We start from the raw sequence: 15,685 nt of genomic DNA, 5'->3' as shown, positions 1-15,685 counted from the left end.
GTGACACTTTTAAAGCAAAATGCCAAAGGGTGGCATTTGAAGAAGTGGCAGTGTCACTTGTCCACCTCTGGGCATATTTCTAAGGAGAAGATGATCCCTCACATTTTTGGAATTAGGAATAGGACATTTTAGTTTGTTCTAAAACTTCTGAAATCATCTTTTATTTCTTTTTGTCACTGAATATGCCATTTTAAAATTTCCACATTAGTTTCTATTTTTGCCATAAGAATTCACCTTGAGCTTAATGACTTTTTACAACACAAATTTATTACCTTGAGGTTGTGTAGATCAAAAGTGTGACCTCAGTCCCACTGAGCTAAAGTCAAGGTGTTCTTAGGGCTGCCTTCCTTTTTGGAGAATTTGCTTTTTTGTCTTTTCCAAAACCTTCCAGAGGCTGACATTCTTGGACTCAGAGTCCCTTTCCTCCATCTTCAAAATCACAATGGTACATCTTTCTGGTCTCTCCTCCATGGCTATGGCTCCCTGGGACTATAGATAGCTAAGACAAATTCTTCACTTTCAAGCACCATGTAATTAGATTAGATCCACCCAGAAAATCCAGGATAATCTCTTCATGTCAAGGTCCATACGCCTCATCATATTTGCAAAGTCCCTTCTGTCATGTGAGGTAACACATTTACAGGTTCTGAACATTTTGTAAAGAGAGATCTTTGGGGGCCTCTATACTGTGTACCAGCACTTTTATTTTTTCCTCTCTTTTCTTTCTCTCTCTCAAAAAAAATAAATTCAACAAGGCAGGTCATTTCCAAAATACAGGGTAGGGCAGGGCCAAGTCTCATGAGAGGATAATAAAGATTCAGTAAATCTAGACTCACCAAAAAGATCCGTGTCCCTAAATGGCTGACCAACTAGCCTGCCTACAGTCCTGAAACCCACCTCACAAATTAGAGTACAATTAGATTTAATATCATCATTGAGGCATTACCTTCACAATGCCGTTATATCTAAATGCCCATCTAGGGATAATGAACATCATCAAGCCCCTGTTTAGTGCTAGGAAATGTAATAACTTTGATCTCCTTGAATCTTCTCAGTGTCCCTGATGTAGATCAAGTGACTGTTAGTCAAAGAGGTCAAGTTCAATGACCAGAGCCACAAACCTGAGGAGCTGCAGGACCAATTGAGTTAGCCAGCCTAACTCTAGTTCCCCTACCACACCACACCACACTTCCTTCCATACACGCAGCAGAATGATAAGAAAAACACATTTGCATCCTTTTATGCATTTTTTGGTGTCATTTAATACTTGTGTTACATGTACACATAGATTAACTTAACTGAAGAGACCAGCGTCCTGAAAGTATAAAACATGGGTCAAGCTAGCTTTGAGGTTGTTTGAGGGAACTGAAAGAAAACCTAAGGCTAACGGGGCCAGTTTAAAAGAGGGCCAGCCTTCATAAGCCCAGAAGAGGCAGGCTTGAAGTGCTCTGGGTTCTGCAGGGTCACAGCTGCCATGGAGGGGGGCGTCAGAAGGCCAGTGGAAGGCATCAGGTGGCACGATGAAAACAAAAGCTTCTCCAGGCTACCTCTGCCTGTCTACAGCTGCAGCCAAGAGGCTGAGTATCACACAACTCTCGAGTAGACCTCCCACTTCCTCTCATTTTCAGCATTTCTTTCATTTTCTCTTATTTTCCACATAATCTGATCTTTCACGGAGTTTCTATACTAGACCGCAGCCTGAATTAGGGTATGTGAAAGCTGAAGAAATCCAAAGAACACTCTGCTCCATGCCAAATGACTACATGAAGAGAGCCAGCTTATGTTAATTTACATATTCAGTTCATATCGCATATACATTTGTCAGAAATTCAATAAACATCACATGCTGCCCATAATGTATGCAAATAACTCTTCTTTTAGGTTCTGCATCTCAGGGTTTACTATAAACCTCTTTATTACAAAAGGAAAAATCTCAGAAATTGTACCCTCAGGATAGTGGGACAGAGATGCCTTATTTCCATGTTGATGTATGTTTCTCTCTGAGTGTTTTAAAACTTACCCAAATATAATCTTGCTCTCTATTCATTTCTGGTCTTTTTATAGGAAGATTTAAATCTTTGCAAATAATGAGAGGGAAATGCCAATATTATCACTTTAATCACCCAAAGAGGAGGGAAACAGAGACACTGTGATCATTGACGGACCTAAATCTTTATGACAGAACCTCGCTATGTGAGCACAGGATTGCTTCTAAAGGGTTTTTTGCAATTCTTCCATCTTTATTCCTCCACATGAGCTCACCCTGCACATCGCTCCCACTGGTCTCCTCGAGCACATGCACATGCACGGGAGAAAAACCCACCCCAAAGGTGGCTGAGAACCTCTTATCTCCTAGCAGCCTTGGCTTTTATATTGGCACTCACCTCTGGCATTCTAATTCTCAGCAATGCTTCCAAATTGTGAAACACAGCTTTTAAGTTTCAGGGACCGTTTTCGCCTGCAGGCTTAACAAAACCGAGGGAAGGTGTCACCAGGGCTGCTGCCCTCAAAGAGCTGGGTGCGGAGATGAAAGGATGCATCAGTGCCTCCTTGACACCAACTCATGTGGTGGTCTCCTTTTTTTTTTTCCTCCCCATCCATATGGACAGTATAAGCACATAAGATAAAAAGCAGGAATTAATATTCTCAATATGTTCACTTCCAGACACTGGGCCAGATTTTTCTAGTTAGCTCTCCATGTTGTGTAGTTCTGAAACTCTGAGGAGGAGCACTCCGCTGGGCTCCCTCTCTGCCCCAGTCTAACATTCTGGGAGGGTTTCTGTAATTCCAAAGGAATCCTCAGGACGCAGTGGTAACTATAAGAAAATATCAAGCCTGAGGAGACCCACTTTGGGTCACCAATTGCTGCACTGGAGATGGAGGGGGTAGATGACTGAGCTGGATTCAAGTGCAAACAAGGAAGCAGAACTCCTTTTCATCAGAGCCCAGGCCAGATGAGGAGAGGCTGAAATAAAAGGTTCAAAGAGTAAAGGACAGGCTCTACGGGAGTGTCCTCTGAGTGGTGCAGTAGGAGTCAGGTCATTGCAAAGCATGAAGGGGCTGCTGTGTAGTCAGGGACCTGGAAGAAGCCTCTGTGAGATCTGAGGAGAGCCAAGAAGGGATCAAAAGGAGTGCAGAGAAACAGGGGAGGCACAGCTCAGGGCAGCCACCTGGGGAGTAGGATACACTCAAGCAGAAATTTATGGTTGAGTGTGTGTGGGTGGCTCAGTGGTTGAGCATCTGCCTTTGGCTCAGGTCATGATCCTGGGGTCCCGGGATTGAGTCCCGTATGCCTGCTTCTCCTCCCTCTGCCTGTGTCTCTGCCTCTCTCTGTGTCTCTCATAAATAAATAAAAAATATATTTAAAAAAAAATTATGGTTGTCAGAGCAACACCACAATCTGGAAGTAAAACCAGAGGGCTTGTTCAGTGCCAGTCATCTTTAGTTGTGGAAATTAGAGAAACCCTCAGCAGCTCCAGCTGGCAAGAGATTTAGACTGCAAGTGAGTTCCCTGGAGATTTGGGGGAGCGCAGAGGAGGGTTCGTGGACCAGGACACCAGAGAAGATTGAAGGAGGTCTTCCTTAAGATCCAACCGTGGCCTGCCTTTGTGTGTGAGATGGAAGGTCAGATGTGGTCAGAAATCAAGAGCTTCTGAGGTAGGGATCTTGGCAGGTGGAGATGCTAATGAGGGTGAAATCCAGAGCAAGTTTACCCTGGCAGATAGATGATGGGGGATGATGTGAAGGTCACCAGAATAACTTTGGGCAAAGAACTGTAATGAGCGGTGTCTTTGAATTTGAAAGGATGATAGGAATAAGAGGAGTGGAAAGAAAGACCATGAGGCAGGTACTGCTAGGCTAGGGGTAGGTACTAGGAGATTCTGGGCTCTGGATCTGAAATAGATAGTGAATAACAGAATATCAGAATAAGAACAGCGGTAGAAAAAGCCAGCCCTCCAAGAAAACAATGCCCTGGAAGCAGTCAGAGGTATGAGAAGTACTGGAAACTCATCCTCTCAGCCTTATGCTCACTTAGAGGGAGGGTGGTATTCCCCGCAGGGATTCTGAGGGATGCCGTGTCACATGGAAGATCCAGTTGCAGTTAATGTGAGCTGTGAAGGAGGCGGAGAGAGTAGTTCAAGGATTAGGAAAGTTTGTCCTCGGTAAGATGAAAGTTCCAAAAAAATCAGTGAAAGTGTTTAGGATAACAGTATTTTTTTTTTAAAGATTTTATTTATTTATTCATGAGAGACACAGAGAGAGGCAGAGACATAGGCAGAGGGAGAAGCAGGCTCCCTGCAGGGAGCCCGATGCGGGACTTGATCCCAGGACCCCGGGATCACATCCTGAGCCAAAGGCAGAGCCTCAACTGCTAAGCCACCCAGGCGTCAGTGGATAACAGTTCTTAATTTTCTTTTATTCTGCACAACAGAATAACCTAGGGAATGGTAAAAGAAAAACCCGTGGCCCAATGTCTGAAAGTGAACATATCGAGAATATTCCTGCTTTTTATCATAACCAATATCCACACCAATTAGATCAGAACCGTTGGGTTGGGACTGCAGAGTAAGTCTTTGTTAAAGCTCCCCAACTGACTCCCACGTGCATGGGATGGAGAACTGCTAACCTGGGAAGAGTGTACGCAGGGAGCTGGTGGGCCTGCAGGAGGAAGAGGTGTTTGGAGGGGAGGATTTATGGACGATGATGGGAAGCAGAGAGATGGCAGAGAGACTGGTGGGGAGCGCTGGAAGGCGGGTGCCAGAGGCAGAATTCAGGTAAAGGGCCTGTCTGCAAAGCAGCCCCAAGGTTCTGATTCAAGCGTGGGTGTTAGGCAGCGTCGCTGGGACTGAACTAATTGTCTCTTCAGTGTGTTGGATAGACCGTTTACCTATAACTAGGATTTTGGTATTTCTACATTATTAAAAGGCCATGAGGTGCAAGAAAGCCTTATCCATTATTCATATTTGTTTCAAGCTAAGTGCTGGATCCCCAGATGCTGAGAATTTATAAATGTCTATTTGGGAAATCACTGACCGTGATTCAAACTGCTCTTGGGTTGTTTCTGCTGCTCAAATCTGTTTGTCGATCTTTCCCAGCGTTGACCATTTGCATTTCCTCTCACTAATTAAAAAAATTAAAATTATTTTAATGAATTATTACCGTTTTGGGCAGATTTGTGTGTTTCTGGTGGGAAGAAAGATCAAGTGTGCCCAAGTATAAGAACTATCTGTGTGAATATAAAATACATGTATCAAACATTTTAAATATGATGTAGATCTTCCATAGTATGCTTTTTACAATGATTTTTCTTGGAACGGTTAAAAGATTTGCCTTAATCAGATCCCATGGCTCCACTACAAATACGGTTTTCCCTATGCAGAAATTAAGCCTAGGATGATTTCTTTTCTGACAGTGCCTTAGAAGTAGCACATCTGCAAGGAATATAAAAGAAATAACCATAAGCTTTACACTTACAGCTGTGTGTTCACATCATTTATTCAACATCAGAAACTCTTACAAGGTCAACCATCAAAAATATATCCTGTGTCTCATCCCCTCCATGGACCTAACCTGAGACACTCTGTTTTCATGACCTAGAACTACTTTCTGGATGGAAACTCCAGAAGGAAATACTTTGATATGTAGAAAAAAATTCTTCCCTTGGCTACCCTGACACATTTTCCTTCCACTTCTCTTCCTCCTCTGGGTGCTCTTCCTTCTATAGCTCCTGACTGCCCTTCCTCAACCCCTGCAATGGCAGGGCACCTCTAGGTCTCTATGTTCTAGGGTGCGGCTCTTCCAGCAACCCACATTACCAGTGGAGTCTAGACTGCAGCCAGTTCCCAGGCGTGAAGCCTGCTTTCTCTACTCAATAGTTTGTGACCTAGAGAAAATTACCTAATTTTTCTGTGCCCTAAACTGAACATCTCAAAAGTGGAATTAATGGTATTTTACAGGGTTGCTGTAAGGATTAAATGAGCTAATAAACATTTCGAATCATGCTCAGCACATAGGAAGTTCTCACTAATGTTTTTTTCTTTTCTTTTTTTTAAAGATTTATTTATTTATTCCCGAGAGATACAGAGAGAAAGGCAGAGACACAGGCAGAGGGAGAAGCAGGCTCTCCGCAGATAGCCCGATGTGGGACTCGGTCCCAGAACCTGGGATCACGTCCTGGGCCGAAGGCAGACGCTCAACTGCTGAACCACCCAGGTGTCCCTATGCTTGTTATTTTTGACAACGTTGCTTATCTTATCCCTCTGCTCTCCCTTGATATTGTCCCTGATCACAAGGGTGACAAATATCAGTATTATATAATTGGTTCCTGAGTCTCGACTTTAGGATCTGCTCTTTTCCGGAAAGCGACACCCATATTTCTAACTATCCCTGGGACATCTTTGTCCTGATGTCTAAGTCATACCTCTACTTTGATGTTCCAAAAGCAAAGTCACCACAAAGCTATCTGCCCTCTAAGTGTTACTGTTATTTAGAGGCACACTTGCTCTTCTGCTCCACCCATCCAGTGTTGGCCACGAGGTCCCATGGGAGTTATACTACAGGACCTTCCGCACCTCATTCCCTTCTCACTTCTCCACCATCAGCCCAGATCTTTCCTTGATTCTTCACGCTTCTCTTCTTGACTCTATCTTTCCACTGATGTCAGACTAATATGTCCAATGGATATTTCTAATCATGTTTTGGGTTGGTTTAAATTTCTCCACTGGCTTTCCAGTAACTCAAGAACCTGAATCTCAACTCCTCTCTCTGGCAGTTGAGGTCCATCACAATAAAACTCTTATATATCTTTCTAGGGTTTCGGAAATAATATGCTTGTGTGGAGTCTGTACTGTTCCCTCTGTGTTTCTTCACGCTGTTCACTTCACCTAGAAATTCTGTATTTTTTCCCATTATGCTGGTCAAACTCTACCTTTCATTTGGACTAATTTCATCAAATGTAAGCTCCTTTTCAGATGTCCTCAAAATAATATTATGCCCCCCACACTGAACTCCCTCCCACAGAACTTTCCATTAATTGATGGCGTTTATCGGACTCTGACTTGTCTCTTATTCCTTGGCATATTTCTTTTATTCCTCCTTCTAGATCATAACGTCTTCAAAGGCACTTACTATATCTTTTAAAGCTTCAAATGGGATAAAATGAATCACAATAATAGCACCAGGAATTAAGCTCATTTATTCTGCAAAGCAGCAGCCTGTTGTCAAATGCTAACCCTCTTCCTCACAGTCCTCGTAAAAAGAATGGGAAAGCATATAAATGAAGTGGCACACAAGAGGGACATACAGCGTGAGCAATTACGCCAATTCCTTTTATAGGAAGCACACAGCTGAGATAAACATGGAAGCAGATTATTTACCATCCACATCTCGTTGCCAAGTTCTTCCACTTCTTCTAAATTTTTCATTAAAGGAAATCAAGGAAGGTAAACAAAAGTAGCCCTTGGGAGGAATCAGCACAACGGAAACAACTCATTTATCAGCATGGCCTCAGAGAAATGTCTAATTTTTTTTTTTTTTTTAACTGCCTCTTTTGGGGCCAGACACTGGGTCATGCATTTGGGTGCACAAACATACACATCTTCTCTGGGTGTGCACCGCCACGCCAAATCTTGGCTTCGGTGTGCAAAGGTCAAGCAGGAGATGTGGACAGGAGCTGCTTACCTTCAGGGCATCCTGGGTGTCATCCAGACAGTAGACTCGAACACTGTACTCCAGAGAGGAGCAGCAAAGTGGCCCGAAGATGGCCAGCTTCAGGCGCTTTGCAGCAGCTTTGGTGGTGGACTGCCCAACCAGGGCATAGGTACTGAGGTTCTCTGTGAGGAGGTGGCAAGCCTCTGCGTCCAGCTGAATGTAGCAGGGGGTGGTGAAGTTTTCCTCCCCAACCACTACCACATCCTGAAAGACAAGAAGGAAGAGGCGGTGGTTGAGTCACTGTGGATTTTGTTGGCCGCCATGATGGGGGCCAGGTAGACGGAGCAGGACCTCTTCTGCTAAATGTTGATCATCCTTTTTTCTCTTTCTTTCTTTCTTTCTTTCTTTCTTTCTTTCTTTCTTTCTTTCTTTCTTTCTTTTTGTTTCTTTCTCTTTCTTCTTTCTTTTTTTTCTTCTTTCTTTCTTTTTTTCCCTTCCTCAGGCTTTATTTTACCTCTATTTCCATTCTTAATCATTCTCTCCCTTACTTCCCCTTGCCTTCATACTGCTAATATTTGTTTTTAGATGTCCTCTAGCACTTTTTTGATCTAGGAATCTACATTACTGGAATCGACATAAAATTCCACAAGAAATTCATGAATTATCCTCTTAATTTCAGTGTACCTGAGCTTATTACCCATTTATTCGAATTTAATGTTTTAATCTCTAAGTTTCTGATTGGATTTAAGAGTACTATTTTATTTCAATGTCATTAGAGAGTAGTAAGTTTTTCCTTAAAAATGTAGGGGTTTGAAAAGACTTAGAGAAATTAAGGATTTATGCAATACCATTCTACTGTGCTCCTCCAAACTCACCTGCCAATGACTTTCCAAAGCAATACATTGCTTTTTCTCAATATTCTGGGCTGCTGGACTCTACAGAAAGTACAATATGACAAACTCGATGCCTCTAAGATACTCTTCTCTGGTTAAACAGCCTAACCTTCCAACTTTTGAAGATACTTAGCAAGAAATAAAAATAAATGGGAGTGATGAATATTTTTAAAATGGTTACTAACTCAACTAAGTTTTGAATTATCTGAATGACTCAGGCCACAGAAGAAAGTCATATGAAAGACCAATTGTAGGACCCATAAACCAAGGATCAAAATTCCACATGCCTCTCCGGGTATCCAGGTAATAAGAATGTGTGAAGCAGGTAGGGCAGAAGACAATAGGGCGTGGGGGAGACTGGGGTGAAGTGGAAACACAAACTTGTTTAAAGAGCTCAGTCTCCCCTGTGCTCTGCCCATCGCAGCCATGCAGAAATGCTGGTCCTTGTATTTTTCAAGAGAAGCTGGAAGTTCAAATTTTTTATGTGAAATTTGCCAACTTTTAATTAATCCAAATTTAAAAGCAAACTCCACGTGGTAGAAATAAAATACATGTGTGGGCCTGACTCTGCCTCCACATTAGGCTGCTTATACTCTCTACAGAGGCAGGAACTACATCTGCTTTGATTCCCACCATAGCTCAGTGGGCCTGGTTCATGGTGAGCAAATGGCTATTTGTAAAAAAAAAAAAAAAAAAAAAACAGAATGAATGTGTCATCATAAATTGAGTCTCTGGGACTGAACAAACATATGAAAGAAAGTGCCACTTGGGTGGTTGTTAATTAGGTAGGCCTTGTGACATCATCTGAGCGATAGTATGAGGGGGGGGTTTAACGCCATCCACGAAATCATTTCTTCAACTGTGCCTGTACTATCAAGAGAGAAAGAAACTCAATACCTTCAGGTTTATTTTAGCCCCAAAGGCACCTGAAAAGAAGTGCTTTTTTTTTTTCTCTTTTTCTCCAGCAGGGTGATGACAAGCCTCAAAAATCCCATGAAGCATGTTACAGAAAGCCTCCAGTAAGACATAGTTGAGAACAGAGATGCACCATGTCCCTGCCACAGGTGTAAGTATATTCTTAAGCACTGCCCTCTTCTACTTTTCTCATCTCTTTATTTCATTTTATTGTTGTTTGTTAGTGTTATTATTACTGAAGTCCAGAAATAGGGCATTAGGGAATTAAGCAGAGTTTTGTGGAAACAATTTAGAATCACTCTGAGATTAAGATTTTGGGACTTTTTTGAGATAAATCATCTCAAGCTTAAATGGACTGGAAGTCATAACTAGTTAAGTCTGGTCATAACTCAACATAAAGTATACACCTAGACTTCAGTCCTGGACTTTTGGTGCTCTGGCAAGGAGTGATCCCCACATGTGGCCATCCTTCCTGTCCTTAGGAAGGAAATTACAGTAAACCCAGGGATACCCTTCTAACTCTCATACTCCTCTTTCTTGTAATATTAAATAATTGAATCTTCTTGTATATTTTTTCCTCAAAATTTCTTTCCTAAAAGAAAAATAACTATAAGTAATTACAAAGTTGATAATATATGGATTAGATACTTTATAATGATTACACAAAAATACAGAAGTAGCTTTCAAAACTATTTTAGTCTATATAATTTATATATAAATTATATGTGTCTATAATTTAGACATTTTTGATAGACATATTCCTGAAATATGCTTTTTGAGAATATTCTAAAATGTAATGTTTAATTTGGCTTTTTCCTACTTACACAATAGATAACTGTCTTTTCAAGGGATGACAATGAAAATACACAAGCTGTTCTTTTAGTTACTAGGTAAAACTTACATGGTAAATCTAACAAACAAATTCATTTCTACATAACTTCCAGTGCTAACTGCAGAGTTCTGATGTAGAGAATGAGATCTGTTTGAGGCACTATCCTTAAGTTATGATGGCAACAGCCACAGAGAGCTAAGACATCAAAGGTGTTCTTCATTCTAGTGGAGCTTAGGAGATGCACCCTTTCTGTTTTCCCAAGTACAGTTCAGAAGAACTATACGTGTCTACAATGCCTACCATTTTCTAACCCAGGTGCAATGTTTCTCTCCCTGCAAATTAAAAAAAAAAAAAGATAGAAGTTTCCCATCCTAAGACACAGTATGTATGTTCCAAATGGGGCTTGTGTAAGACTCTCAAATGTTCTTTCCCTAGGAGTTGGCTAATGCTTGACCATCATTCTCACTGTGCCTACCCATCAGTAGATAAATCACTCAGAAACTAGTCTCTCTCCCTCCCTCCTCTCTTCTCATCACTCTCTCCTTCTCTCTTTCTCCTTTTGAGTGCAAGCTAAAATTCCATGCATGTTCTGCTTTCAAAATAAAAGCCTTCCCATAATTATTCCAGTTTATCTGCATGAATTGCTCTTATGTTCTGTCTTTATCCCAAGGGAAGCTCACCTCCCACTGTCCCTGTGCTGCTTGGTTCTTGAGCTGTATCTTCCAGTCTTCGGTATTGGGATCTGCGCAGTGATGCATAGTGAGGATGACCGGGCGAGTCAGCAGGGCTCCTGGAGGTCCACAGCTCACCACAGGAGTCAAGAGTGTCTGAGTGTCTTCCATGGGTGGCCTAGGAGAAGAGCAGAGATTGGCATCAGTGACATTTCCATAGCATCCATTTACTTTGTTCTCATTGTGATTTTAGATCTGAAGTTGTACAAATTGTTTCTTCCTGGGAGTTTTTGTGTGTGTGTGTGTGTGTGGTTTTTTTGTTTGTTTTGTTTTGTTTTGTTTTTGTTATTGGGGTTGGGGAGTGGAGAGGCAGAATTAAATGGGAAGACATGTCCTTTATACCAAGACTTTATTTAATTTTCAAGACTGGAGAGATTTATAATAGTGAATCACCAGTACCTCTTTGATCCCCTTCTCCCAGATACAGGTCTACGTTTGGTAATTTCCTCTGAATTCACGAACCAATACTTTTAGGATGGAACAAGAAGGAACAGAGTCCTTATGAGGTTACATACCATATTTTCTGATAATACTTGGCCTTGTTCTCACAGAGTTTCAAATATTTTTTATTTTTATTTTTTTTAGGACCTGACTTGAGAAATACTTCAAAAAAATCACTTCAGAGTAAAGACACCCTAGAGCTAAACTTCTTCCAAATGACTTTCAGGAATAATTCAGGCTAGTGGAGCAGATTCATTCTTTCAAGTATGACCAGACAGACTATAGAACTATGTTCTATAGTTCTAGAATTCAAAATGGAATCTCCCTACTTGTATGCTTCATATGCAGGATCTGGGTGGAAAGAACCTCAAAGATCTAAATTCTTTATTTCCATATTTTTTTAAATTGTCTTAAGACCTTCTCTAATAAGACTGTAATCAACGAACAAAAGGAAAAATTAACCCAAGGTATCAGTTGATATGTAAGCAATAGTCCCAAAGTATTGAGTGGATTGCCCAAAATTGTACAACAAGTGCCAGTCCTGGGACTAAAGCCAATGCCTTCTCAACAACAATACTCAAAACTACTCTGTCAGAACATTGTGGCTAAGAAATCAAGAACTCAGAGTTTCAAAGGAGGCAGGGCTTTTGGGTTCAACGAACACCACCATCCCTCCAAAGTAGAGACCTCTCTACAATATGCTACATATGAATAGCGCTTTAGACACATCCAAATTGTACTCCACTACTACTGAGGGTCCCCTCATCTAGTATCAATTTGAATTTACAAAACGTTCTTAGGGTAAACACAATCTGTCTTCCTGTCACTTCTCTCCACGTATCTTTGGCCTGCTTTCTCCCCACTTTGCCATGAGAGTCTTTCAAATGTTTAGCGATTGTTATGATGCCTCTAAAGTCTTATTTCAGACTAAATATCCTCAGTTTTTGAACTTCAACTAGAAAAGCATGGTTTCCAGTTCTCTCCCTATATTTGTATCTTCGCTCTCATACATATGTCTGTTAGTGTTCCAATGTTTTCACTGAAGTGAGGCATCTGGAGATGAATATTATAGTCAAATAGGCAGCATAGCAGGACTACTATTTTCCTTCCTTGGAATATGTCAATGAATCAATGCTTCGCAAAATTGTTGCCTTAGATTATTTTCAGTCAAGTATTTATAAATATTATTGCACACTTGAGTTACACAGGAAGATGGAGATGATATGGTTAAGCCTCTCCTTTATAAAATGAGGCACAGAAGCCCCAAGAAGGCTAAGTAATTTGTTAAGGCTAACCACTCTGTGTATTCCTAACATGAAAGGCTCTTAAGCTAAATCTCTATAGTTTTGTGGTTGCAGTGATGGCTTTTGAACCTATGTCCAGAAATTTATATTTAGCTATTTAATTTCACCTTAACAGTTTCAGAGAAAATTTCAGGTCATCTATTTCTTATTGATGTCTTTCCTCCAAATATTGGCCAACTCTTCCGGTCTTTTATCCTCCATAAATCTGATATGCCTGCCATTTATATTCTGGTTCCAATCATAGATAACACTATAGTATAAGAATAGAGCAAGGATAGAAATAGAAATAGACCTTTTCAAAGATACTACTTGAAACCTCTCTCTAGCCTCACATCAAATTAGAATTTATTGGTTTAGCCAAATATAAAATATAAAATATACATCGTTACATTGTCCAGTTCATATCTTTCCATTTCATTCACACAGGTATTACAATAGACATATCAAATTCCTTTATAATTGTGATGGCCACTTGAAAAGGATTTTCCTCTAGGATTTTTTTAATCTATGGTTAATACATTAAATACTAAATAATTTAGAAGTTAGCTTATAGCTATGGCTTACCCTAATTTAACACTCAGTGAAGATGGCAACTGTTTTTATATATATGTGTGTGTGTGTATATATATATATATATCATAAATATTTGTGATATATATATACATATATATATATATATATATATATATATATACACACACACACACACATATAGTGTTGGAAGACAATTCTCCATGTATCTTTCATGTTTCTGCCTGTTTTTTCAAGACACTTGTATAGCAATCACCTTGGAAGATAAAGATACTGCTTATCTTTGGAGCAAATTGTAAACATGTCTACTTCCCATTATAAAAATACAGGTTCTCTAAGCTCAGAGGTCCTTCCTGGAATGCAACCACTGAGTGTGTAGATGTCATCTGACCCCTTCTGCATCGCCCTTTGAAACTGGGGTTTTAGGAAGTGACACTAAAACGAGAAAACTCTTGATAGTACTATTGCTGTGAGTAAAATACTGTCCCGTCTCTTGTGAAAACTGTGGCAACCACAGTAAGGTCACATCTTAGTCCTTAGCTCTTGACAATTACTATCCTTCATTCTAAGAATTCAATTAAATTTTGACATATTTTCTCCTTAATAAAACTTGGTTATCACTGCTTCCTCTCCTTCGAAAATTTCACCAAGATCTTACCAACCTAGGGCTTTTCTTTCTTCCTATTCGGAAAATAAAAGTTTTTATCTCCTTTTAGTCTTGACTGTTTTCCATCCTCAATGAGTAACAACAAAGTTTTATTAAATCCAAAGTTATCAAAGTACTTGGAAAGGTACTTTGGGAAATAATAAGGTTGTTGGCAGCTTGAGAAGTCTTTACCATCCCCTTTATCCCTTCGTTTTCATTTCCTCTTAATCCAGTTTTTCTTCCTTCCCTCCACTCTGAAATTCATTCTCTTAGTACATGATGAAGTTTTGGTTTCATTGTGGTGTAGTCAATATTATACTATCTGTTCTAAGCAGTAGCCTTCTTCTTGCTATTTCTACTTTTCCTACCATGGGGCGGGGGGAGCAAAAAGCAGTGGCTACATTTTCGTGAGCACTACTCTTACCTTTTAGTTACAAGTGTACTTTGATAAGTGAGCATTAAACTTTTAAGGAAGGAGATTTAAGTGGAATCCATTTCAAGTGGTCCTTGCAATATAGTTGGAGATTGGAAACATCTGTCTCTCATTCTGCTGTTAACAGCCGGCGCTTGAGGCAGAAAGAGGAGGGGTTCTTCTCACCACTGAGTTGGAACAGAAAGGAGAAGCCTCCCTGCTGGGTTGGGGAGCTGTCAGACCTGTACTCTCCAAGCACACCCCTGGCATGCAATATTGATGGGCACCATTTTTGGAGGAGGGATAGTGAGAGAAGGAAGGGGCAGTAGGTGTCAAAAGAATTTATTAACCCAGTGAGGTGCAAGAATGTAATGAATAGGGGAAGTGGTGAAGTGGAATTCGTAATGGGGAATGAAAAACAAAGGAGAAATAATGATAAGAATCTTTTTGTTTGCAAGATGAAAGAAGGAGTGTTGAAATCAGAAACATGTCTAAGCATATCTGGAAGGCATGACTTAGGGAAGATCAAGATTTAACCATGTAAAACCAAAGGTCAGAGCATTTAGTTCCACATCTCCTTTCTTTACATGAACAAGGGACATGAAAATATACAGGACAAAACTAGCAGAAAATACGTATAAATAAATCTGACTCATGTTTTTGCAGAGGGCTCCACTCCTGTAGGACTCACGTGTTACCTGAGATATTTCAGCAAACATTCTCTAAATATTAACTGCAGATGACATGGAAATGAACACAAAGCAAAAATTAGCTGCAGAAGCAGCAATTAAGTAGAAGGTTGGTAATGAACAATAAAGTTTTCACGGCTTTTCAAAGTCCAGTGAGGATAATATGGTAAATGCTGGATGGATTCTGAAGCCTCCGGGACAAAGTCCCTCAGAGAGGAGTTTGAGTTTCCTGTCAGAGAGATTTTCTCATCCTTTGCCTGCTGTTGTCAGTGAGGATAACTTCTACACAGAAGTGCCTAATTTACAAAACTTTCACAAAAGCAATTGCATTTGCTGCTCATGGCACACCTGTAAGGGAGTTTGGGTAAGTCTTTATATTACTTCTTTTTCCAGGAGAGGAAACTGAAATCTAGAGACATTAACACACTTGCCTACAGCCTCAAAACTAGTAACAGGCAAAGCTAGATTTCAAGCACAAATGATTTGGTTTCTCTGACACAGCCGTGTATTTTGGTTTGCTTATCTGGGTTTAGGACCTTGAGACTTTGGGGGGGTCTATTTGCTAGAGCAAGCTTAAAATTACTTCTTGAAGAGCATATGTCTCCATCCACCTCTGTGTGGAGACAAGATGCCTTCTATTA

The 15,685-nt window shown here is 40.4% G+C and overlaps 1 protein-coding gene across 3 annotated transcripts in view; it reads right to left on the bottom strand.

Annotated features, from left to right (window-relative positions):
* UNC5C (unc-5 netrin receptor C) overlaps positions 1 to 15,685 on the bottom strand; it is a 351,929-nt gene that overhangs the window by 23,715 nt on the left and 312,529 nt on the right. For all 3 annotated transcript variants that reach the window (XM_038582098.1, XM_038582099.1, XM_038582100.1), the window contains 2 exons: positions 10,971 to 11,139; positions 7,681 to 7,914 (listed from right to left, as the gene is read on the bottom strand). In XM_038582098.1, the coding sequence (XP_038438026.1) occupies positions 7,681 to 7,914; positions 10,971 to 11,139 (403 nt within the window). The remainder of the gene's footprint in view (positions 1 to 7,680; positions 7,915 to 10,970; positions 11,140 to 15,685) is intronic.

This window comes from Canis lupus, chromosome 32 (genome assembly GCF_011100685.1).
Source record: "Canis lupus familiaris isolate Mischka breed German Shepherd chromosome 32, alternate assembly UU_Cfam_GSD_1.0, whole genome shotgun sequence".
NCBI lineage: Eukaryota > Metazoa > Chordata > Mammalia > Carnivora > Canidae > Canis > Canis lupus.
The sequence above is the reverse complement of the archived record's forward strand: the minus strand, read 5'-3'. Positions and strand labels throughout refer to the sequence as shown.